The sequence below is a fragment of the Phyllobates terribilis genome, unplaced genomic scaffold (assembly GCF_046119375.1).
Source record: "Phyllobates terribilis strain yellow unplaced genomic scaffold, ASM4611937v1 Scaffold_7__3_contigs__length_470593459, whole genome shotgun sequence".
Classification (NCBI taxonomy): Eukaryota; Metazoa; Chordata; class Amphibia; order Anura; family Dendrobatidae; genus Phyllobates; species Phyllobates terribilis.
The window spans coordinates 241,881,551-241,907,326 of NW_027362767.1; the positions used below are offsets into that span (position 1 = coordinate 241,881,551).

The window sequence follows — 25,776 nt, forward strand, 5'->3', positions numbered from 1 at the left end:
GTTATACTTTTTTTTCAGTTGGTTTTAGCAATTTTTTTTTTGTCCAGGCTCCTGGCATTAAACTGCTTGAGATGTCATAGAATTTAGCAAATTTTTTGCATTTTTTTTTATGGACTTTTCCTTGTTTTTGCACACAAAAAAAACACATTTTTGCTTGTTTTGGGTTTTTTTTGCACCAAAATGCCACATGCAGGTTGATAAATTTTGCACAAAATGTAATATGTTTTCTTTTTCTTGTCTGTTGCATTTTTCTCAACTTTTTTAGATCAAAAAGTGGCATGATCATTTAAAAAATATCTTACATTAGTCTTCAACTGTGAAAAAGATAAAATTAGGCAGATTTTGTACTCCTTTATAGTACCGCTGTGCAATTGTGCAAAAGTTTTGTGACCTTTTCGAAAAGTCGCAATTGGTGAATTAGGGTAAAACATCTGACGCGCCCCCTGGGCCGTGGGGTACTTGGTGCCGGGCGGGTCGTTGCTAGGGGATATGTCACAGTGGCGGTGACCCGGTCTGTGACCCAGGGCGGTCAGTAAAAGGGGATATTTACAGGGGATTTATAGTTCTTGTATAGAGTTTGTGACGCCACCTGTGGTATGCGGCTAGAGAGAGACGCCGCTGCGGTGCAGATCCTCTGGAGCTGGTGTGAATGCAGCAGAGTTGGTTTAGCTCTCCACAGGTAGAGCTTAGCTCCAGGGCAGTGTAGATATTGCTGTTATTGAAGTAGCACTTGTGGTGCAGTGTAGTGCTGGGGGTGATGGTGCAGCAGTAATAAGTGACAGAGACAGTGGGGTGCAGTCTTCCGAATTTACTCACAGTTCTCGCTTTGCTCCTGGTTACAACTGCAGATCATAACTTCCCATGTCGTGCGGCGTTCACCGGGCAGGGGCTCAGCCAACCCTCAGGTACCTCCGGAGTACATAGTGGGACCCCTTCTGTGTGTTCCTTCTGACCGTCTCCCTGCACGTCACACCTAGTGCCCCAATCCAGTGACCGCGGACCTTGCCGGGCGACGTCTTCTCTGTCCCCTGGGTCCTCTATGGCCACCTTCTTGGTGAGACAGATGTGGCTTGTGGCTGCAGTACCTGAAATACTGCAGCCTCCTGTTTCCTAGTTGAGGCTTAAAGAACTCAGCTAGTTTAGGGACCGGTCCCCTCTGTGCGACCTGACCCCTCCACCTCCTGGTAGATTCGGGCGTACGTGTGGCCTGCAGCACTACCCGTACCTCTGGGGTCCCTTCCACGTTCCTGGAGCCTTTCTCCTGCTCCTCTCTCTCTTCAGTCTTGGGCCTCTCTGGCTAGGCCCTCCTTCTGAGCAGAGCTCCTACAGAGCTCCTGCTCCTCTCACTGTCCTCCTCTGACTGAACTCAACTCCCAAGATGGCTTCCCTCTTTATACTATTCCTAACAAGTGCTCCCCTGATTTACTTCCTCCACCCACACCCACTACATGGTTCCCCCTCTCTTGGTTCCCCCCACTCCAGCCAGGGACAGGGCTCAGCAGGGAAGCAAAACATCTTGCCCCTCCTGCTGGCCTAGAGTAGTGTAGTGTTGGATGCAGGTGTGTGGGTCCCGCGTAGTACTCCTTCCTTACCTGAGAGTGAGATACCACACCTCTGGATGAGATGCAGTACCTCTGTGGCGACTGAACCCGCAGGGGCGCCACACATCCAATCAAGGAAAACCATGGCCACATAAAAAAAACAAACGAAAGCAAGTAAATATGATAAAGAAAATGCATAGTAAATAACGAATAAAGCACAATTAAAATAAAAAAATCACTATTAGAGCCATTTATACTCCAGAAAAATAAAGGCGCAAAGGCAACGATGAATCAAGGTCTTGGCATTTTTATGCAAGTCCCAACCAACTTTTCCAAAAGTGGGCCGAGCTCAGGCTGGAAGGGACATGGCCAAGCACGCCCAACAAATTCATCATAATTTACGCCTTATAGATGTAATAGAGGGTGTCATACTCTTGGGTCCCATCTATTTACCAAGGAGGGCTGCTGCTACAAAGACTTCAAAAGTGAACATGTAGTGCTCAGTTTCTTTGGCCCTGGAACGCCCCCATAATCAGGTTATCTATGAGGCTCAATCACATGTATAATGGTTGATCAAATTCCTTTAAGTAGACTATAACTAAACTAGTCCATCAGTCATGGTCCTGTAACTTTGGGAGGAGGAAAGTACTAGCTCCATTCTATATATGTCCACACGTCTATGCATGATCAGACCAGTGGTGTAGCATGGATTGCCGGTATGCGGGTTCATAGCAAGTATTTTGCATCACCCCTTTAACCCGTGAACTGTAGCTCCCCTTACGCATTTATACAGTATTTTCCAAAAATGCTGATGTAATTATGACGCGCCCCCTGGGCCGTGGGGTACCCGGTGCCGGGTCGGTAGATGCTGGGGGAATGTCACAGTGGTGGTGACCTGGTCCATGACCCAGGGCGGTCAATAAAAGGGGTTATGGATAGGGGATTTATAGTGTTTTTATAGAGTTCGTGACGCCACCTGTGGTATGCGGCTATGTGGAGCCGCCGCTGCGGAGCAGTCCTCTGAAGCTGATGTTACTGCAGCCGGGATGGTGTGGCTCTCCACAGGAAGAGCTAGCTCCAGGGCAGTGTGGATGTTGCAGGTTGTGCTGGGCGTTGTAGTGCAGTGGTTGATGGCGCAGCAAGAAACACAGAGACAAGGAAGTGCAGTCCCAGGGTCTTTACTGGTGCTGTTTAGACAAGCTGGGACTAGGGTACTGGCTAGAAGTGGAAGTCCCGGGCAGCCTGGAAGCAAACAAAGAATCCTCCTTGCCAGGTGAAGTTGGAGGCCTTCCCTTTCCACTAAACTCTTTGGCCCTGCTACTTGTAGCGGTGCGGTTGCCCTCGTCCCTGAGTGCGGCTTTTCTGTGCTCACCCGTATGGCAGTCAGCTCGGGCCTTGCTGGTGCGTCGCTCCAAGTGGTGGTGCTGGACCCTGTGGTGCTGCTGAGCCTCCGGGCGTCTGATGGGGCCAGGAGACCTGCAGTCTCCTGCCCTCCGGTTTCTGCGGCTGGGCCTTCAGTGCCCCCACAGCCTCGGACTCCGGTGTCCGGTTCTTCTGTGGTTGTACTTCTGGGGTGAGCTGCTGCACAGCTCCAGTCCCCAGCTCCTCTCTACTCCACGTCCTCTCTTCAACTCCTCACACTGACTCACTAACCCCGCCCCCAGATCCCAGTTGCCAAGGGGAGGAGCTCCCCTCGCTGGTCTGGAGACAGGAAAGTGTTGCATGTTTAGTATCCCCGTCTAGGGGACCCCTGCTTGCTTCCAGGCATGGCATCACCTCTTTTGAGGGAGGCAAAGCCATTGTGACAACTGGACCCCTGGGGTGCCACAATTATAGTTTGTCCTTTGACCATATATATATATATATATATATATATATATATATATATATATATATATATATATATATATATATATATATATATATGTATATATATATATATATATATACACATACATACATATATATATATATACACATACATACATATATATATATATATATATATATATATATATATATATATATATATATATATGGTATATATTTTTTTTATCTTAAAAAATCTTAAAATTAAAAAGTTATACATTGTCATAATCCTTTTTTTATTATTTTTTTAGTACTTGTTATGTAAATAATTTATTGCTCTATCCTTCACCCTAAGTTAGGTTTAGAAAAAGTGTGTAAAAATGTAACATATTGTAATGTTAGTGTTTGTTTGATTTTTTTTTTTCGTGTTTTTTTATTTATATTTTTCAAGGGACACTTTTTTTAAAATTTGGGAATATTCTCCCGGCACTTGCCAGAAATGCTCATCTGCATTGTTGGTTCTCCTGGATCTATGGATGATATTTTACCCCACATTAGAATTTGGTTCCCCCTGGGGAAAGTATACCCCTGTGACCATCTTCACCTCCACGCTATGCAAGTGAATTTAACCATGGCTGATTTCTATAACCTAAATAATTGTAGCTGGTAGCAGAGTAGGGGTATGATAATGTTATATAGAGATCATTAACATATATTTTATTTTTCAGGCCCCGCCCCTCCGTACTCCAGCGAGGAGGCGGAGCCTTTTATGGAAGCGACGGAGACAGTGTTGACTTGTTGGCGCTACTCTATGGATGGAGTGGTAATGAATGGAACTGATACACTCAACTCAACAAGCAGCTCCCAAGCCCAGAAGAAGCGGCAGCATTACAGCAAGCACAAGAACCAAGGAGGCAGCGGGGTTCACCGAAGCCCAAGGGCTCTTTTTTGTTTGTATCTCAGCAACCCCATCCGAAGGGCCTCCATCAGTATTGTCGAATGGAAGTATCCTTCAGAATGTTTTATATCTGGCTTGTTTTGTTCGATTTTTTAAACTCTATGGTTAAAGTTAGCGAAAAGTAGGCCAGTAATAAAGTTGCCCCTTTAAAGGGATTGTCCACAGCTTTAAGTGAGCTGTAGTACCCTGGGGTGGACACTAAATAGTGTATGGCGCTTTGCTGTTCCAGCCTTGTACATTGTTTATGGATGTGATAACAGCTGATCAGTGGAGGTGCCGGACGCCACCGACCTGATATTAATGACTTATCCTATAGATCGATGTCCCATATGATAATTCAATCACCTGTTTTATGTTAAGGTGGCTATTGCGGAATGGAGTTGGGGAACACTGCTGTAGATAGGTCATCAATATCAAAGAAGTGGACAGCCCCTTAAAGGGGAAGTCCGGAGCAACTTGTTTTTTAAATTACTAATTCGTAATGTTCTGTATTTTTGTAATATACATTATAAATTGTCTGCTGCCCTCGCTCGGTCCCATTTTCCGGAGAAATGCCCCATTACTTGCCGTCAAAACTGATGTTACAATGGCAACCTGATAGGCTCTTGCTCTGCGTCGTAAGCTGCGCTTTAGCCTGCCCGTGTACATGACATCACTTATGATGACCTGTACATTGGTGAAAGACTCCAACAGGGTAAAATCGCATGAGACGGGGTAAATTCACGGCACGTGAATAGGTAAAGTCACGGCACGTGAATAGCCATGGCACTTGAAGAGGGGACCGGGATTCTCGTAACTTATATCGAGACCAGAAGAGGATATAAGCACTAACAAGGTATATTACTAAACTATAGAAAATTAGGATATAAAACCAATAAAAGAAAAACTAGTCCCGGACCAACGCTATAAAAAACCCATTTATAATTATAACTCAGTCTCTTAGTTCTGTCCGGTGACCACCAATATGGCCTCCATTACAGCTTCTCAGATGCCAGGATGGTATATGGTATATGCCTAGTTAGGAAGCAGTTTCTCTTTTCTTCGTTATTATTTCATACGAAGCAGATTTGTTATTTTGTGCTTTAGGAATCTGGGTGATATCCCCTTTAAGGGCTGGTGGCCATATTGGGTGTCACCAAGCTGTCTCACAGACAGATGTAAAGTGCGGCAGTCCCATCTTATCCATTTTCTGTTTCTCTAATCTTATCTTGGATTATTTATAAAGACTAGTGCAAATAACCTTTTACCTTTGCCTTAAAGGGGTACTCATCCATACTTGTTAGAAGGGTCCCTTGATAATAAGCTGATTGCAAAGGGCACCATTGCTGGGACCCCAGTAATCTTCTGTAATCTGTGGGTTAACCTATCAGTAAGTGTTCAGCTTCCCTGCAGCGCCTCCACAGGAGAAACTAAGCATTACACAGTCCCCATTCTGAACAGGTCCTCCAAAGCAAGAGGTTTTTTTTTATTCCGGGAAGAGGTATTCTTTAATTTCAATATGATATATTAAGTGATGTGGTAGTAGGGCGTAACATATAGAGCAGGGCGTCTCGGGGATCCATCTCTAGTATGATACTTGGCCGCTCTCTGGCTTGATGCTCTCTGTTTTTGCACTTATCAAACTTCCATCATTACTAAATGCAGAGAAATCTGAGACCCTATTTCACTTCAGAATCCCAACATCTGCTAGACATGTGTTTAACAGACCACCGTGGGGGTCCAGATGGTCCCAGCTGTAATTTTCAATTGGTCTAGATGTTTTGCTAGGACATAATCACGTTTGAAGCGAGGAGTTCCTGGACTTTTTGCCAGTCAGTAGAGATGAGCTATACGATTTCCAAGACCCTGGCGCAACATGGTGCCATAATGACGTTGTGCCAGATATCCAAATGAGGAGCCACAGATCCAATCAGGTAGGAGGCGGTTCGCATGGCTCCCATCCAGCGGCCACGGAATACTGACCTGGCTACTTGAGAGAAGCCTTTCAAACCGTCTCCTACCTTGTTACATCTTCAGCTCCACTTTTTATTAGCTGTCCTGGTGCAACATCATTGTTTCATTTAGTGATTAAATTATAGTCCCATAACTAAAAAACTTGGTTGCTGGATCCAGCTATAAGGATGAATTCACACGTTGCATACTTGTTGCGGAATTTCGGTCGGGGATTCACTCTCCAATTCAAAACCGAATGCACTCATAGTTCCCTATTCATTATTGAACTCCATTTTTGATGCAGTAGTGGCCAATTCGTTAGTAGCCGTGCACCTCTGAATGTGGGGCACCTTTCACTATCACTGTGAGAAATGTACTCCAGTCAGGGGCTGGCATACATCTCTGTCGTAATTTGTTGATGGAGTAAATTATGATGAATTTGTCAGCTGCGCTCAGCCACATCCCTCCCGAGAAAACTCTGCTCACTCTCCAAAAAGTTGTCGGAGCTGGTGTAAAGATGTCAAAAGTCAGAGATCTTGCGGCATTTTAAATAATTTTACACCAGAATTCTGCTAAAAACTGTTTGTTGAATTAAAGACATAGAGTGAAAAATCGGCGAGACCTCCCCAATCTTATACTACTGACTTATTCTAGGATAGATCAATAGAAAAGTGGTGGACAACCCCTTAAAGAGTGGATCTGCAACTTGCAGACTTCTGTTTATTGCAGCCTATAGTCTGTAAATGGAGCACAGGCTGTCATAAAACAGTTTGTAGCTTATTGATGGGCTGGCAAAAAAAAATTGTGTTTTTTCTTTCTTTCTTTTTTCAGTTCATCTCTGTAATAATTTTACCAAGTAATATTCTTGTCTCCGTTTTCACATTTTCCTTAAAATTGTTATCCCAGACCTTTTGATATCCTCATTCTCATGACCATTTTTGCAAACTGTGTGGCATTAGGTGTCTACATCCCTTTCCCTGAAGATGATTCAAATATATCAAACCATAATCTGGTAAGAAAATGTTTAATGTACCCAACCGTGTGTTTATAGAAAGGCGGGGAGACGCAATTGTGAACCCCGACTCTGGTCCTGACAGGCGGGGGACGGCTGCCAGCAGGTGTGATATGCCGCAATCCCAGCTTATCCATGTTCTGTTTCTAAGAAAGGTCAGACACAGTCTTATCCTTTGCTCTAGGCAATTGTGCATTTAGAGAGACTAGTGCACATGAAGATTGTATTTGTAGCCACTGATTTTTTTCTTTGTATGGGATCTCCTCCTTGAATAATTTCCAAGAAGAAGATTACAAAGTATTCCCTACTGGAACCCACAGCAGTCCATGAGGAAACCTGCCAGTAAGTGTTCAAGTTTCCTACAATGCTGCCACGTAGGAAATTGAACATTACATAGTGCCCATACACAAAAAGGGAATCTGTCACCAGGTTTTTACCACCTAAACTTAGAGAAGCTTGATGTAGGGGCAGACACCCTGGTTCCAGCAGTATGTCACTTACTGAACTACTTGCTGTCGTTTTGATAAAATTACTGATTTATCAGCAGGAGATTATCACTAGAGGACTAGTAAAGCTGCTGCCACATAGTCTACATATTCATGAGCTCTGCATAACTCCCTCCCCCACTTCTGATTGATAGCTTTCTGCCTATGCACAGTATACAATGAAAACTGCATATCAGTGTTGCGGGCAAGGTTATGCAGAGCTCAGCAGATAAAACAGTGATTTTATCAAAACTACAGCAAGTAGTCCAGTAAGTGAAACATTGCTGTGATCAGGGTCTCAGTCCCTACATCATGCCGCTCTCAGATGGGGTAACAAAAACCTGCTGAGAGATTCCCTTTAATAGCCAATCCAGGTAATATAATGAAGGACAGATCCTCTAGAGCAGGGGTCTCAAACATGTGGCCCGTGGGTCGCATGCGGCCCCTCCGGCTACGTCATGCGGCCCGCAGACACATAGACCCCGTAACATCGCGGCTCTCTCCAGCAGCCGCCGACATCAGCGCTGTAATGCAGTGTATTGCCGCGCAGAGACCGGCTCTCTGCACAGCAATACCAGTGTCAGCCACCGGCCTATCAGAGACCAGCAGCTGACATCTGCGTCCCCGCGCAGCGGCGTATGACGTCACTGCCATGCGCAGATGTCAGCTGCTGGCCTCTGATAGGCCGTGGCTGACACTGGTATTGCTGTGCAGAGAGACGGTCTCTGCGCGGCAATACACTGCATTACAGCGCTGATGTCGGCGGCTGCTGGAGAGAGCCGCGATCGTTACAGGGTCTGTGTCTGCGGGCCACAGGTGCAGAAAGGACGCCGAGGGAACGGAGGACAGGTGAGAATCTTTTTTCTCTCTCTGTCATGTGAAATACAGCACACAGGACCTGTGCTCAGTATGGGGGGGGCACTGTGCGCAGTATGGGGGGATGGGGACCCTGAGTGCAGTACGGGGGACGGGGACCCTGAGCGCAGTATGGGGGGAAGGGGACCCTGTGCGCAGTATGGGGGGAAGGGAACCCTGTGCGCAGTATGGGGGGACGGGGACCCTGTGTGCAGTATGGGGGGACGGGGATCCTGTGCGCAGTATGGGGGGGGGCCCTGTGCGCAGTATGGGGGACGGACGGACCCTGTGCTCAGTATGGGGGACGGACGGACCCTGTGCGCAGTATGGGGGGAACCTGGATGGGGGACAGATCTGCAAGATAAGGACCAGGATGGAGGACCATGTCTGCAATATGGGGGACCATGTCTGCAAAATGGGGGACCATGTCTACAATATGGGGAACCTGGATGGGAGACCACGTCTGCAATGTGGGGGACCTGGATGGGAGACCATGTCTGCAATGTGAGGGACCTGGATGGGAGACCATGTCTGCAATATGGGGGACCTGGATGGGAGACCATGTCTGCAATGTGGGGGACCTGGATGGGAGACCATGTCTGCAATGTGGGGGACCTGGATGGGAGACCATGTCTGCAATATAGGGGACCTGGATGGGAGACCATGTCTGCAATATGGGGGACCTGGATGGGAGACCATGTCTGCAATATGGGGGACCTGGATGGGAGACCATGTCTGCAATATGGGGGACCTGGATGGGAGACCATGTCTGCAATATGGGGGACCTGGATGGGAGACCATGTCTGCAATATGGGGGACCTGGATGGGAGACCATGTCTGCAATATGAAGGACCTGGATGGGAGACCATGTCTGCAAGATGAGGACCAGTTCAAAAGGTGTATAGAAAATAAAATGGTATCACTAAAAATGTCACTTTGTCATACAAATAATGCGGCCCCCCAAATTAAATGGTTTTTTTTAGAGTAAGAGACCCTATATATAACCACTCCCTGCTCTGATTGGCAGATGAGAATCACTTGTAGGAATAATAAATGTTATTATTTTTGCTGATGGGACTCGTCTTTGTACGGTGTATACCTGAACATCCATGGCAGAAATCGGAGGATCATCTACGTATCGGCCTCGGATATCTGCCGCAGACTTCATGCAAACTACACATTGGGATTTGCAATAGGAAAATCCCACAAGCCTGAACATCGCCCTATAGCAACAGTGTTTAGGGTACTTTCACATGTGCCGGATTTGCATATTTCCAATTAAACCCGTATTTTACTATGTAGTATGACAAGTGAAGGGCACATGCCTTATTGCGCTCTTCCAATATTTCTTCTGCTTGGGGTCCTTGGAAAAAAAATTGCGCTTTCTCTTTGCAGAAATTGCGTGTGAGTTTGGTTACGGAAACATACACAGATTGTTGTTAGATCTGCACATAAATCCATGTCGAATCTGACCGATTCACTACATCTTGGTATATTAGACAGTCCCTTCTTCGCTGATGTTGAGAGATGTCCTATTCACACCAGCAAACTTTAGAAAAAATTGAGTTATGGACTCTAGAGAGGACTATCTGAAGACTGCCGGATATTCCTCCTTCCCTTTCTGATTTGCTTGTTAAGCTCCTAGTGGTTATGGCTAATTTTAGACAGTTCACACAGTAATGAGTCTTAATCCAGAGCCATGGGCTTTTCCCTGGAGGAGGGGAAGGGGATCCCCTCTGCGTGAAGGACGGTGTTGAGGCTGAGGCGGCGTTACACTTCACGGATTACTGATCGTCCATACTGTTATAGGGAACTTGCCTTTTGGGACCCTCCTGTTCCTGAAAATAAAGTCACTATTTCAATACTGCTGCCCCTTACATTTCTTCCCGCATAGCGGCGCCCCAGCCACTCACTCTGCAAGAAAACTTTAAGTGTATGGGATCGGCTGAAGTTTTGTGCCCAAGTTTGATGAGCCACATTGATGAGTTTGAGTTTTGACCCCTTCATTCTTTGGGTTGGTTGGGGGGCCCCAGATAGCAGTCCCACACTAATAAATTGATGGCATATTCTAACCTTTGTATATGTCATCACCACTGACAGGTAAAGGGAATAACATTGATCATATATCTAGTAATGGTGCCTGACATGGGCTAGTTAGGCAACAAATGAACAGTCAGTTCTTGAATTTGATATATTGGAAGCAGGAAAAATGAGCAAGTATAAAGATCTGAGAAACGTTGACAGGAGCCTTATTGTAATCGTAGATGACAGGGTAATAGTATCACGGCAAATCTTGTGGGATGGTCCTAGTGTGCAGTGGTTAGAACCAAGAACAGACAATCCACCCGGAAAAGCTAGTGTAACGCAGATCACGCAGAGCATCACAGCATGCTGTAAATGGAGCTGTGCAGCTTCAGACCGGTCAGAGTGCCCATGGTGACCCATGTCCACCACCGATAGCTTCTACAATGGACACGTGAGTATCAGAACTAGACCATTTAGCAGGGAATATGGTGGCCTGGTATGGCCATATTTCCTTTTACATCCTGTGGATGGCTGAGTGCGTGTGCGCCACTTACCTGGGGAGATGGCACCAGGATATGTTATGGGAGGAAGACAAGCCCACAGAGGCAGTGTGATGTTCTGGGTAATGCTCTGCCGGGAAACATCTATCCCAGCATTATATGGATGAAACATATTTTACCTACCTAAATATTGACCCCTCTTTGTGGCAGCTGTATTCTCTAATGGGCTTGCCTTTTTATAATGTGCACTTGTTCAACATAGGAATGGCTTGAAGAACTAGGTGATTATGTCTAAATTCTTCAGTTCTCAACGATGTAAATACTTTTATGCCCAAAAATGACAAAAGTATTCTTGGAGTGATACCTTTATCGGCTAACCAGAAAAAAAAAAAAAATATATATAAAAGCTTTCAGAGCACAGGGGCTCCTTCTTCAGGCAGGATTACAAATGAATTAATAAGACAAATGAAGAAGGCACAACATTTAAGATATATACCAGCAGGACATTTGTTCATGAGGTGGAGGGGGTGATGCCTCCTAAATATAAGCCAAAAGAGTCAAATTAGGGTTCTTTGTTGCACATGGAGAAACTGTGGGAATGTTTAATTATCTGGAGACCGTCTGGTGGAGGTGTGAGTTGAATCCATGTATTTTCATATATGTTCTCACCCCAATTGATCATCTGTGGGAGGTCAATCCATGGGGGCAGCAGCTCACGACTTGGTCCCGGATACTCAGGGTACCTTCAAAGGTCTTATGGTGTCCATGCTTCAACAGGTCACAGTTGCATGTGTGCAACTGGGACCTACACTTACGGCTGATCAGTGTATCTGTGGCCATATATTTTTTTCATACTTATTATATTTATTAAGGTTTGTTCCTGCCACATTTGTATTCTGGTGTTTAGTGCAGGCACACGATTGTTATGTAAATGCATGTAGCACATATACTGTAGATAAATTGATGACTCTGTCCCATGTAATGATGGCGTTCATTTATCCCAGGAACAAGTGGAGTATATTTTCCTCATCATCTTCACCGTGGAAAGCTTCCTGAAGATCATCGCCTACGGACTGGTCCTGCACCCCAGTGCCTATATCAGAAATGGATGGAATCTCTTAGATTTTGTCATTGTAGTTATTGGGTAAGCTCTTATACTTGCAGTTATGTAGTAGTTTTGACCTGCAAGTTGTTGAAGCCACAACAAGCAAGTTGCAAGTTATCCAAACCTGATAAACTTTTTGTGACTTTAGTTGCTGTCTTTTTTTCATTATGTGTCATCACGATACTGAGATCATTGGCCATATGATCTATGTTGCGGCCAAAATTCGCATGCAGTCCCAGCTTAAATCTGACAACCTGAGAAACAGTGAGCAGATTGAGCTGCTGTTGTCTAACTCTTTTCCATAACTTTGAATTACAGGCTTTTCAGTGTAATTCTAGAACAATTTTCACACAAGCAAGGAGATGCGCATCACATGAGTGGAAAGCCAGGAGGTTTCGACGTGAAAGCTCTGAGAGCATTTCGTGTACTGAGGCCTCTGCGACTTGTATCCGGTGTCCCAAGTAAGGAACAAAAATCACATTATGTTGCTGTGGTATATTTTAAGAATACCTGTTGTTTGAAGTGACTGTTCAGAATAAGCTGTTATGTGTACATACACTACCGTTCAAAAGTTTGGGGTCATTTAGAAATTTCATTATTTTTTAAATCCATGACTGTAAATACCCAGACACCACTAGCTCATCCATGTCTGTAAATACCTGGACACCACTAGCTCATCCATGTCTGTAAATACCCGGACACCACTAGCTCAACCATGTCTAGAAATACCCGGACACCACCAGCTCAGCCATGTCTGGAAATACCCGGACACCACTAGCTCGACCATGTCTGGAAATACCCGGACACCACCAGCTCAACCATGTCTGGAAATACCCGGACACCACCAGCTCAGCCATGTCTGGAAATACCCGGACACCACCAGCTCAGCCATGTCTGGAAATACCCGGACACAACTAGCTCAACCATGTCTGGAAATACCCAGACACCACTAGCTCAACCATGTCTGTAAATACCCGGACACCACTAGCTCAACCATGTCTGGAAATACCCGGACACCACCAGCTCAACCATGTCTGGAAATACCCGGACACCACTAGCTCAACCATGTCTGGAAATACCCGGACACCACTAGCTCAACCATGTCTGGAAATACCCGGACACCACTAGCTCAACCATGTCTGTAAATACCTGGACACCACTAGCTCATCCATGTCTGTAAATACCTGGACACCACTAGCTCATCCATGTCTGTAAATACCTGGACACCACTAGCTCATCCATGTCTGTAAATACCTGGACACCACTAGCTCATCCATGTCTGTAAATACCTGGACACCACTAGCTCATCCATGTCTGTAAATACCCGGACACCACTAGCTCAACCATGTCTCGAAATACCCAGACACCACTAGCTCAACCATGTCTGTAAATACCCGGACACCACTAGCTCAACCATGTCTGGAAATACCCGGACACCACCAGCTCAACCATGTCTGGAAATACCCAGACACCACTAGCTCAACCATGTCTGTAAATACCTGGACACCACTAGCTCATCCATGTCTGTAAATACCTGGACATCACTAGCTCATCCATGTCTGTAAATACCTGGACACCACTAGCTCATCCATGTCTGTAAATACCCGGACACCACTAGCTCAACCATGTCTGGAAATACCCGGACACCACTAGCTCAACCATGTCTGGAAATACCCGGACACCACCAGCTCAACCATGTCTGGAAATACCCAGACACCACTAGCTCAACCATGTCTGGAAATACCCAGACACCACTAGCTCAACCATGTCTGGAAATACCCGGACACCACTAGCTCAACCATGTCTGGAAATACCCGGACACCACTAGCTCAACCATGTCTGGAAATACCCAGACACCACTAGCTCATCCATGTCTGTAAATACCCAGACACCACTAGCTCAACCATATCTGTAAATACCCGGACACCACTAGCTCAACCATGTCTGGAAATACCCGGACAACACCAGCTCAACCATGTCTGGAAATACCCGGACACCACCAGCTCAGCCATGTCTGGAAATACCCGGACACAACTAGCTCAACCATGTCTGGAAATACCCAGACACCACTAGCTCAACCATGTCTGTAAATACCCGGACACCACTAGCTCAACCATGTCTGGAAATACCCGGACACCACCAGCTCAACCATGTCTGGAAATACCCAGACACCACTAGCTCAACCATGTCTGTAAATACCTGGACACCACTAGCTCATCCATGTCTGTAAATACCTGGACACCACTAGCTCATCCATGTCTGTAAATACCTGGACACCACTAGCTCATCCATGTCTGTAAATACCCGGACACCACTAGCTCAACCATGTCTGTAAATACCTGGACACCACTAGTTCATCCATGTCTGTAAATACCTGGACACCACTAGCTCATCCATGTCTGTAAATACCTGGACACCACTAGCTCATCCATGTCTGTAAATACCTGGACACCACTAGCTCATCCATGTCTGTAAATACCCGGACACCACTAGCTCAACCATGTCTGGAAATACCCGGACACCACCAGCTCAACCATGTCTGGAAATACCCAGACACCACTAGCTCAACCATGTCTGTAAATACCTGGACACCACTAGTTCATCCATGTCTGTAAATACCTGGACACCACTAGCTCATCCATGTCTGTAAATACCTGGACACCACTAGCTCATCCATGTCTGTAAATACCCGGACACCACTAGCTCAACCATGTCTGGAAATACCCGGACACCACCAGCTCAACCATGTCTGGAAATACCCAGACACCACTAGCTCAACCATGTCTGTAAATACCTGGACACCACTAGTTCATCCATGTCTGTAAATACCTGGACACCACTAGCTCATCCATGTCTGTAAATACCTGGACACCACTAGCTCATCCATGTCTGTAAATACCCGGACACCACTAGCTCAACCATGTCTGGAAATACCCGGACACCACCAGCTCAACCATGTCTGGAAATACCCAGACACCACTAGCTCAACCATGTCTGTAAATACCTGGACACCACTAGTTCATCCATGTCTGTAAATACCTGGACACCACTAGCTCATCCATGTCTGTAAATACCTGGACACCACTAGCTCATCCATGTCTGTAAATACCCGGACACCACTAGCTCAACCATGTCTGGAAATACCCGGACACCACTAGCTCAACCATGTCTGGAAATACCCAGACACCACTAGCTCAACCATGTCTGGAAATACCCGGACACCACCAGCTCAACCATGTCTGGAAATACCCAGACACCACTAGCTCAACCATGTCTGGAAATACCCAGACACCACTAGCTCAACCATGTCTGTAAATACCCGGACACAACTAGCTCAACCATGTCTGGAAATACCCGGATACCACTAGCTCAACCATGTCTGGAAATACCCGGACACCACTAGCTCAACCATGTCTGGAAATACCCGGACACCACTAGCTCAACCATGTCTGGAAATACCCAGACACCACTAGCTCAACCATATCTGTAAATACCCGGACAACACCAGCTCAACCATGTCTGGAAATACCCGGACACCACTAGCTCAACCATGTCTGGAAATACCCAGACACCACTAGCTCAACCATGTCTGTAAATACCCGGACACAACTAGCTCAACCATGTCTGTAAATACCCGGACACAACTAGCTCAACCATGTCTGTAAATACCCGGACACCACTAGCTCAACGATGTCTGGAAATGCCCCGACACCACTAGCTCAACCATGTCTGGAAATACCCGGACACCACTATCTCAACCATGTCTGGAAATACCCGGACACCACTAGCTCAACCATGTCTGGAAATACCCGGACACCACTAGCTCAACCATGTCTGGAAATACCCGGACACCACTAGCTCAACCATGTCTGGAAATACCCGGACACCACTAGCTCAACCATGTCTGGAAATACCCAGACACCACTAGCTCAACCATGTCTGGAAATACCCAGACACCACTAGCTCAACCATGTCTGTAAATACCCGGACACAACTAGCTCAACCATGTCTGGAAATACCCGGACACCACTAGCTCAACCATGTCTGGAAATACCCGGACACCACTAGCTCAACCATGTCTGGAAATACCCGGACACCACTAGCTCAACCATGTCTGGAAATACCCGGACACCACTACCTCATCCATGTCTGGAAATACCCGGACACTACTACCTCATCCATGCATACAGAGAATCAGGCACTACTATTTCATTTATATACACTACCGTTCAAAAGTTTGGGGTCATTTAGAAGTTTCATTATTTTTGAAAGAAAAGCACATTTTTTTTCAATTAAGCTAACATTAAATGAATCCGAAATACCCTCTATACATTGTTAATGTGGTAAATGACTATTCTAGCTGCAAATGTCTTGTTTTTATTGCAATATCTACATAGATGTATAGAGGCACATGTCCAACAACCACCACTCCAGTGTTTTAACGGTACATTGTGTTTGCTAACTGTGTAAGGCTAATGGATCTTTAGAAAACCCTAGAAAACCCTTGCACAAGTATGTTAGCCCAGCTGAAAACGGTTTGGCTGATTTGAGAAGCTATAAAATTGACCTTCCTTTGAGCTAGTTGAGAATCTGGAGCATTACATTTGTTTGTTCTATGAAACTCTCAAAATGGCCAGAAAAAAAGAACTTTCATGTGAAACTTGGCAGTCTATTTTTGTTCTTAGAAATAAAGGCTATTCCATGCGAGAAATTGCCAAGAAACTGAAGATTTCCAACAACGGTGTGTACTACTCCCTTCAGAGGAGAGCACAAACAGGCTCTAACCAGAGTAGAAAGAGAAGTGGGAGGCCCCGCTGCACAACTGAGCAACAAGACAAGTACATTGAGGTCTCTAGTTTGAGAAATCGACGCCTCACAGCTCCTCAACTGGCAGCTTCATTAAATAGTACACGCAAAACGCCAGTGTCAACGTCTACTGTGAAGAGGCGACTCTGGGATGCTGGCCTTCAGGGCAAAGTGGCAAAGAAAAAGCCATATCTGAGACTGGCTAATAAAAGGAAAAGATTAATATGGGCAAAAGAACACAGACATTGGACAGTGGAAGATTGGGAAAAAGTTTTATGGACAGACGAATCAAAGTTTGAGGTGTTTGGATCACACAGAAGAACATTTGTGAGACGCAGAACAACTGAAAGGATGCTGGAAGAGTGCCTGACGCCATCTGTCAAGCATGGTGGAGGTAATGTGATGGTCTGGGGTTGCTTTGGTGCTGGTAAAGTGGGAGATTTGTACAAGGTGAATGGGATTTTGAATAAGGAAGGCTATTGTAACGGGTCTGGGAGGCGGAACCTCTGAACTACTATACAAGGGGGCGGTCCTTGTAAGGGAGCGGGTGGCGACCAGGGAAGACGGGCAGGCAGTCACAGCAGGTGACCGGGACAGTCTCTGGGTGAACGGGCTGGAGGTCACGGCAAGTGACCGGGGTAGTCTCTGGATGAACGGGCAGGGGGTCACGGCAAGTGACCGGGGCAGTCTCTGGATGAACGGGCAGGGGGTCACGGCAAGTGACCGGGGCAGTCTCTGGATGAACGGGCAGGGGGTCACGGCAAGTGACCGGGGCAGTCTCTGGATGAACGGGCAGGGGGTCACGGCAAGTGACCGGGGCAGTCTCTGGATGAACGGGCAGGAGGTCACGGCAAGTGACCGGGGCAGTCTCTGGATAAAGGGTAGGTACGACCTCTGATGGCTGAGCCTCCAGGTAGGCTAGCAGGCAGATGGTAGATGTGTGCTCCCAGGTGAGCAAGCGAGAGTCTCTGGATAAACGGGTGGTCACAGCATGTGACGACGGAGCCTCCAGGTAGGCCAACAGACAGGCAGCAGATGAGCGCTCCCAGGTGAGCGGGCAGGAGTCTCTGGAATGGCAGGTGGTCACAGCACGTGACGGCGGAGCCTCCAGGTAGGCCAACAGACAGGCAGCAGATGAGCGCTCCCAGGTGAGCGAGCAGGAGTCTCTGGAATGGCAGGTGGTCACAGCACGTGACGGCGGAGCCTCCAGGTAGGCTAGCAGGCAGGTAGCAGATGTGCGCTCCCAGGTGAGCGGGCAAGCTGGTCCATAGACAGACTGACAGGAGTAGGAAGGCAGACCGTCGGACCTCAGGCTAGCAAGCAGGTAGGAGGAATGTCAGGCAGGAAACAGACAGCAAACTGGCAGGTAACTGGCAACGGGACCTGAGGGCTGAAGCAGAGTAGTGAACAGTGCAACAACATTGCTCGGGCACCTCCATTTTGGAGGAGGTGCCTTATATATGGTGAAGTCCTCCGGCCATTGGCCGGGGACTCCTTAGGACGGCGCGCGCGGCCCCTTTAAGAGGGAGGGAGCGCGCGCGCGTGCGCCCTAAGCACAGTGGCCGGGAAGGAGCGCACGCTGCCAGCAGAGCGGGAGGAGGACGCCGGGCTCGGAGCAGAGGGGTGAGGGGAACAGCGTCCCTGCCTAGCAGAGGGCAGGGACGCCGGCGCTACAGCTATCACTCCATTTTGCAACGCCATGCCATACCCTGTGGACAGCGCTTGATTGGAGCCAATTTCATCCTACAACAGGACAATGACCCAAAGCACACCTCCAAATTATGCGTGAACTATTTAGGGAAGAAGCAGGCAGCTGGTATTCTATCTGTAATGGAGTGGCCAGCGCAGTCACCATATCTCAACCCCATTGAGCTGTTGTGGGAGCAGCTTGATCATATGGTACGCAAAAAGTTCCCATCAAGCCAATCCAACTTGTGGGAGGGGCTCCAGGAAGCATGGGGGGAAATTCCTCAACTTTACCTCAGCAAATTAACTGCTAGAATGCCAAAGGTCTGCAATGCTGTAATTGCTGCAAAGGGAGCATTCTTTGACGAAAGCAAAGTTTGAAGGAGAAAATTATTATTTCAAATAAAAGTCATTATTTCTAACCTTGTCAATGTCTGGACTATATTTTCTAATAATTTTGCAACTCATTTGATAAATAAAAGTATGAGTTTTCATGGAAAACACAAAATTGTCTGGGTGACCCCAAACTTTTGAACGGTAGTGTATATGAGGAATAACACTATTTCTAGCCTTTTTATGACTTGTATCCCTCATTTTCACCAGTTTTCCTCTTGTAACACTGGTGGGTGTGGACCCACTGTGCCACAGGCCGGACTTACACTGGAGGGGCGTGATTAAGTGTCTACCAGGTATTCGCTAGAGCCTCTGATGGTGAGGAGAGGCTGGGCCGCTGGTAGACACCAGGCACCACTCCAGGGCAGTCCCTGAGGGTCACAGACTCGAGTACAAGATACAAGTGGGCGAGACAAAGGCATAGTTCAATCGACTAGATAGAATGTCTTCCGTCAGACCCTGTTGGAATCCAGAATGTCTTTGACTATTGTAATGCAGCGCCTTACTGCATTGCTAAAATGTCCAGGGCGTGTGTTCTGGCTGACCATGTACCTCCCCTCAGGTGACTGATCACATGACTGTGACATCATCACAGGTCCTATGTGCACAGACTGATATATAAACCTTGGTAGTTTTGAAACAGGTGTGAAAGGCATAAGGCCTGATCTCTGTGTGTGGGACACCATTAGCCTGGAGAGGCTGGAAGAGAGAGGCCTGGAGAGGCCTGGTGAGGCCTGGTGAGGCAAGAAGCTAAATCCCTGTGTTTGGGACGCAGTAGCCCTGGAAGGCACGTGGCTTGGAGACCACGGCTGGGAAGCCTTAAAGCCACAGCTGTGGCAGAACAGAGCTGAGAGAAGCAGCTAAGACCCAGCAAAGGTAAAAATGGTTCTTTATATGGACATTGATGTTGTACCTTGCTGAAGTCTGTATCTAAAGCCAAGCGGGCATATCTGTCACTGGAAAGGCTCTAGGACATTACATGTGTAACATGCCTGCGAGCCACTGGGATGGACTGTGTTATAAGCAGTTTATGACGTGTAATAAAATGCTGGACTTTAGTTTACTGGAAAACGTGGCTTGTGTGCTTTAATTGACCCGGTGAAGTGAGTGCTCCCCCAACATGAACAATACCGCTACCTTACAATTGGTTAGAGAATGTGGGCAACTGCAGCCTGGTTGCTAGGGTTAACGGCACAGGACGACGAACGTGGATGCAAGCATCTTGCTGTGGCTCGGTGGGGTCACGAAGATTAAAGAATCTGGCTGTAACTCGGCGGGGTTATGAAAATTGTCGTCGCACTCAAACCTGGTTTGCTGTGGCTCGGCGGGGCCATGAAGATTAAAGCATCTGGCTGTAACTCGGCGGGGTTACAAAAATTGTCGTCGCACTCAAACCTGGGTTGCTGTGGCTTGGTGGGGCCATGAAAATTTTTCTGGGGAGAGCGGTGTGAGCAGTATCCCCAAACGGAATGGAGAAGGGGTTAAATGACCGGCTGCAAATTCTCTTCAACAAAATAGAGTATCCTGAGGAAATGCAGGAGCTGATAAAGGTGGCTGTGAAAGGAGCAGCAAATGAGACTGAAGCTGTTGAGCGATTAAAGTGCCTGCAGCAGGTATTTGAAAAACAACAGCAGGTATTTGAGAAATTACAACAGGACTTGCAGCAGGTATTTGAGAAACAACAGCAGGTATTTGAGAAATGACAATAGGACTTGGTGCAGGAACGGCAGGAGCTATTGGCACCTTACAGAATGGTGGCAGAGGACCATTCCTTGAGTTCTCCTGTGGCGCCGGTACTATCCCAGAGTGCCCAGGGAGGTAGTAAGATATGTTGTGAACTGGGTCCTAAGACTGTTGCTGGGTTTTTTGTTAAAGTACCCCCTTTAGGTGTGGTTGTCCAAAAGAGGCGGAGTCTAAAAAGGGGGCGGATTTTCAAAAGAGCGTGGAGTATAGAAAACCAAAATTTGTTACTGATTGTGGGTTGGTACGGCCTAAAAATGACAATTTGACCATTGATAACGGGGTAGTTCCACTAGAAGGCGTTGACGTCAAGGTGGGAGGTGACTTGCTGGTCCACGACACCATGGGGAGTGACACAGACCCCACAACTGACGGTGACGCTATGAAAGTAGAAGGAGAGTTCAGTCAGGAGGGGCTAGATGAGGGGAGAAAGTCCCCCTCTCATCGTCGACGTCGTAGGGGCCACAAAAAGGTTGCTCCTGTAGTCTTTGCTAAAAGTGAAAATAAAGAAAATGTAATGCTGTGTGCCTTTGTTCCAAGTGTGGATCCTCCTTTAGAGACAGAAGAGGAGGTAACGTTGCCAGTAGCAACCTCCGGTACAGTACTGAGACAGAAGGATCAGGAACCGACAGCCCTGAAAGAGGAGGTGGCCAGTCATGACCAAGAGCTGGAGCCTATCAGGCAGCAGTGTCAGAGTGATGGGCAGCAAAAACTGGAGGAAAGCAGCGAGGAAATCAACAAATGGAAAGGGATGTTCCAGAAAATTAAAGAGGACCTCCGCAGAACCCAAGAGGAGGTTGTTCGGTTGCAGTTTGACTAAGCGATGTCTGAAGATGAGCTCTGCGAGATGAAAGATCATTTCTCCCTGGTACAGTTAGAGCTAATGCAGGAGAAGGAGCGATTGGTGGACTCTCTGTACCAGCGAGACCTGGAGCTATCCACCCTGAAAGAGGCAGAAATGAGGCATGAAAAGTTCAATAGGGAACTGCAACGAACTGAGAGAGACTATGAGGATCTCCTCAAGGTTAAGGAAAAACTAGAGGATGATAAGGCGGATGCAGAGCACAGGCGCCAAGTTATTGAGACCACTCTGCAGGACACCCGTGATGTAAATGATGATCTCCGCAGAAAGACCCTAGGTCTGGAAGCTCAGGTGAAGGAGCTGCAGATGTTCTGTGATAATCTCCAGAGGGCCGAGACGTGCCTTAAGGAAAGAATCAGCAAGATGGAAGCTGAGCGGAAAAAGATGAAGGAGTCTATCGGAGAAGCCACAGACCAGGGCCAGGAGTTGGCCACTGGAGATGGGAGGTATGAAGCAAATACCTCCTCGAATAAGGTGAGCTTGGATGATTCGGTGGATGTTAGAGCCGAGATCAAGGAGCTCATGGAGACTCTACAAGCCCATTTGAAGCAAGAGAAGTTTGAGAGACTGGCTGTTGAGAGCCGAGTGGGCGCATTGGAGACAGAGAGGTCTGAGAGAACTCTACTGTTAAAGGAGCAGTTGAAGCAGGAAGAGCTTCAGAGATGGGCTGCTGAGAGGCGAGTAGCTGAGCTAGAGGAAGAAGTTTTCGAGCTCAAAGGTCGCCTGGCAAAGTATCACTCAGTGAACGAGGCCTCCTTGGAGAAGGAAAAGGGCAAACAAGTTGCACTTACTCCTTTATACCATGAGAAGGTGGACCTGAGGAGAGCTAAGAGAGTGTTAACAGAAGATAAGTATGAAATGGAAGTGGTCAAGATGAAAATTCTGGAATTTGTAGCTGTGAGTCAGATCAGGGGAAGCATACAGGGTGAAGAAGCTGAAAGTCAGTTGCCCCTGAAACCTGAGCCAGATGATCGTTTGGAGACCACTGGTGAGACAGAAACCTCTCGGTACAAGTACCTCATAGATGTACCCGAAGATTTGAGAGAAGAATGCACCAGAGAGTCAGTGCATGAAGAGTTTAAGAAGGCCGTGGGAGCCTGTAAGGTGTACTCAACCTCAGAAGCTAAACAGCTGGTGGTCCTGTCCACGACCGAAGTCACAGTGAAGAGGGTGGCGATCCTAAGTGACATGCACTGGCGATGTATTCGCACGAAGCGGTTTCTCCAGATGTTGAAGATGGGACAAGCCGTTAGACAACTGGAGCTTATGAGAAAAGCTCACAGTCTGCGGGAAGAAGTCATCCGGGTGCCTCATGTTCTGGTCAGAAAGCTCATTGGGAGAAATGGCCAAGCCATGCAAATGATGGTAAAGAAGTCTGGTGTGATGAAAGTAAGCAGTCCACGTGATCGTCAGGACTGGATACCAGATGAAGACGGCATGGTGTCATTCTCCGCTGTAGGAACGGAAGAAAATCTTGCATATATACGCATGCTGATGGAGTACCGAGTGACCTACCTGCCAGAGGTAGAACAGTTGAATCTCGCCAGACTGCGAGTGGAAAGACAGCATCGCCTGAGCGGCAGAAGGTGGCAGCCGTCTAGAAATTGTGAGACCAGACAGAGAAAGGGCCCCCTAAATGACAGAACAGCTACAGCTGAAGTTAGGGACCTTTCAAAATGTCCTGAGTAGAGATGAGCGTTGTTCTACTCGAACTGTTCGCCAATCTCAAATTCGAGCTGTTTTGGGCGGTGTTCGAGCCGTTCGGCGAACACGAACAATTTCAGAAAAATTCGGCTGTTCGAGGTTATGTTCGATAACTGTTCGTGCACCAAAATCATAACTGGATTTTTTCTCAGTAATGATGAAAATTAATGTTAATACGCAGTTTGAGTGTACAGCGGAGTGGGGGGAGGGGCAGGGGATGGATCTCTGCAGGAACAATGAAGATCTCCATTTTTTTTTTCTCTTTCCCGCATTTACAGTGGGGAGGTGCAATCTGTCAGCCTATCAGCAGCGCACACACGGAGCGAAGTGCTTTTTTTCACACAAGCAAGGGCATGTGTCATTGGCAGTGTATGTCACATGTCCTTGCCCTATAAGACCAAGCCATTTTCCCCGTCGCCACCATTTTCTCACTGCTGCAGCTGCGTGTTAGACGGCACCGCTGTTGCTGTGTGCGCTATACCTTGTTAATTTCAAGCCAATTTTCGCACAAATCTTCAGATAGCTTGGGAGTAGGGAATAGTTGTGATTGCAGTCCTTTTAAGGACTAGGTTACAGCATTTCCTACGACTTTTATCAGGCAGGTCTGTGCTCTTAAATAGATAGATTGTGGGAGTAAAGACTAATTGTAATTGGAGTCCTTTTCAGGACTAGGTTACATCAGTCCCTATCAGTTTTTGCCAGGCAGGTCTGTGCCAGTGCTATGCAAGTTTTTTTCACAGCATTTGGCTGAATCTAGCAAAGCTAATCCTTTTTGGCCTATTGCAGAGTGTGTTAGTCAGTGGAGTAGCCTATCTGTGTTGCAAGATATACCACCTGTGTATAGAATACCAATTTTTTTACTGCACCTAGTGAAGTAAAATCTTTTGGGCATAGCATCATCCTATTAGTCCATCTATACTGACCTCCATCAGGTTGCAAATTGAATATAATTTTTTTCTGCATCTAGCTCTGAAAAAATATTGGGCTTCTAGCTGTGTGTGGGACTTGTTGTATTAGTCCATCTATACTGACCTCCATCAGGTTGCAAACTGCATATATTTTTTCTTCATCTACCTCTGAAAAAATATTGGGCTTCTAGCTGTGTGTGGGACTTGTTCTATTAATCCATCTATACAGACCTCCATCAGGTTGCAAACTGAATATATTTTTTTCTGCATCTATCTCTGAAAAAATATTGGGCTTCTAGCTGTGTGTGGGACTTGTTGTATTAGTCCATCTATACTGACCTCCATCAGGTTGCAAACTGAATATATTTTTTTCTGCATCTACCTCTGAAAAAATATTGGGCTTCTAGCTGTGTGTGGGAATTGTTCTATTAATCCATGTATACAGACCTCCATCAGGTTGCAAACTGAATATATTTTTTTCTGCATCTACCTCTGAAAAAATATTGGGCTTCTAGCTGTGTGTGTGACTTGTTCTATTAATCCATCTATACAGACCTCCATCAGGTTGCAAACTGAATATATTTTTTTCTGCATCTACCTCTGAAAAAATATTGGGCTTCTAGCTGTGTGTGGGACTTGTTGTATTAGTCCATCTATACTGACCTCCATCAGGTTGCAAACTGAATATATTTTTTTCTGCATCTACCTCTGAAAAAATATTGGGCTTCTAGCTGTGTGTGGGACTTGTTCTATTAATCCATCTATACAGACCTCCATCAGGTTGCAAACTGAATATATTTTTTTCTGCATCTACCTCTGAAAAAATATTGGGCTTCTAGCTGTGTGTGGGACTTGTTGTATTAGTCCATCTATACTGACCTCCATCAGGCTGCAAACTGAATATATTTTTTTCTGCATCTACCTCTGAAAAAATATTGGGCTTCTAGCTGTGTGTGGGACTTGTTCTATTAATCCATCTATACAGACCTCCATCAGGTTGCAAACTGAATATATTTTTTTCTGCATCTAGCTCTGAAAAAATATTTGGCCTTCTAGCAGTGTGTGGGACTTTCTCTATTAGTCCATCTATACTGACCTCCATCAGGTTGCAAATTCAATATAATTTTTTTCTGCATCTAACCCAGCCAATAGTTTTGGCCTAATACCACAGTTTGGCCACTCAGCTCTGCTCGGTTCCCATCCATTGTTTTTTTGTGCAAACAACTCCAGAGTTGTTAATTAGTCAACCACCAAAATGAGTGGAAAAAGGCCTGCTGCTGGTGGAAAGGGGAATAGGCGTGTTGGAAAGGGGAAAAAAGGTTGTGTCCGTGGGGTAGGTGTTAAAGCAACAGTAACATCTGCAGAAGAAAGACCATCTTCCAGCCAAACTAAAATGTCTACTTCTTTTAGCGGACAATGTGATAAGATCCCTTTCTTACGGCCACGCCAATCGCT

General features: G+C 46.5%; 1 protein-coding gene across 1 annotated transcript in view; it reads left to right on the top strand.

The window, feature by feature from the left end:
* Positions 1-1,827: 1,827 nt before the first annotated feature.
* Positions 1,828-25,776, top strand: part of CACNA1F (calcium voltage-gated channel subunit alpha1 F) — a 120,527-nt gene continuing 96,578 nt past the window's right edge. Inside the window, exons 1-5 of the mRNA XM_073642341.1 lie at positions 1,828-1,879; positions 4,079-4,355; positions 7,147-7,252; positions 12,122-12,261; positions 12,541-12,683. Of these exons, the coding sequence (XP_073498442.1) occupies positions 1,828-1,879; positions 4,079-4,355; positions 7,147-7,252; positions 12,122-12,261; positions 12,541-12,683 (718 nt within the window). The remainder of the gene's footprint in view (positions 1,880-4,078; positions 4,356-7,146; positions 7,253-12,121; positions 12,262-12,540; positions 12,684-25,776) is intronic.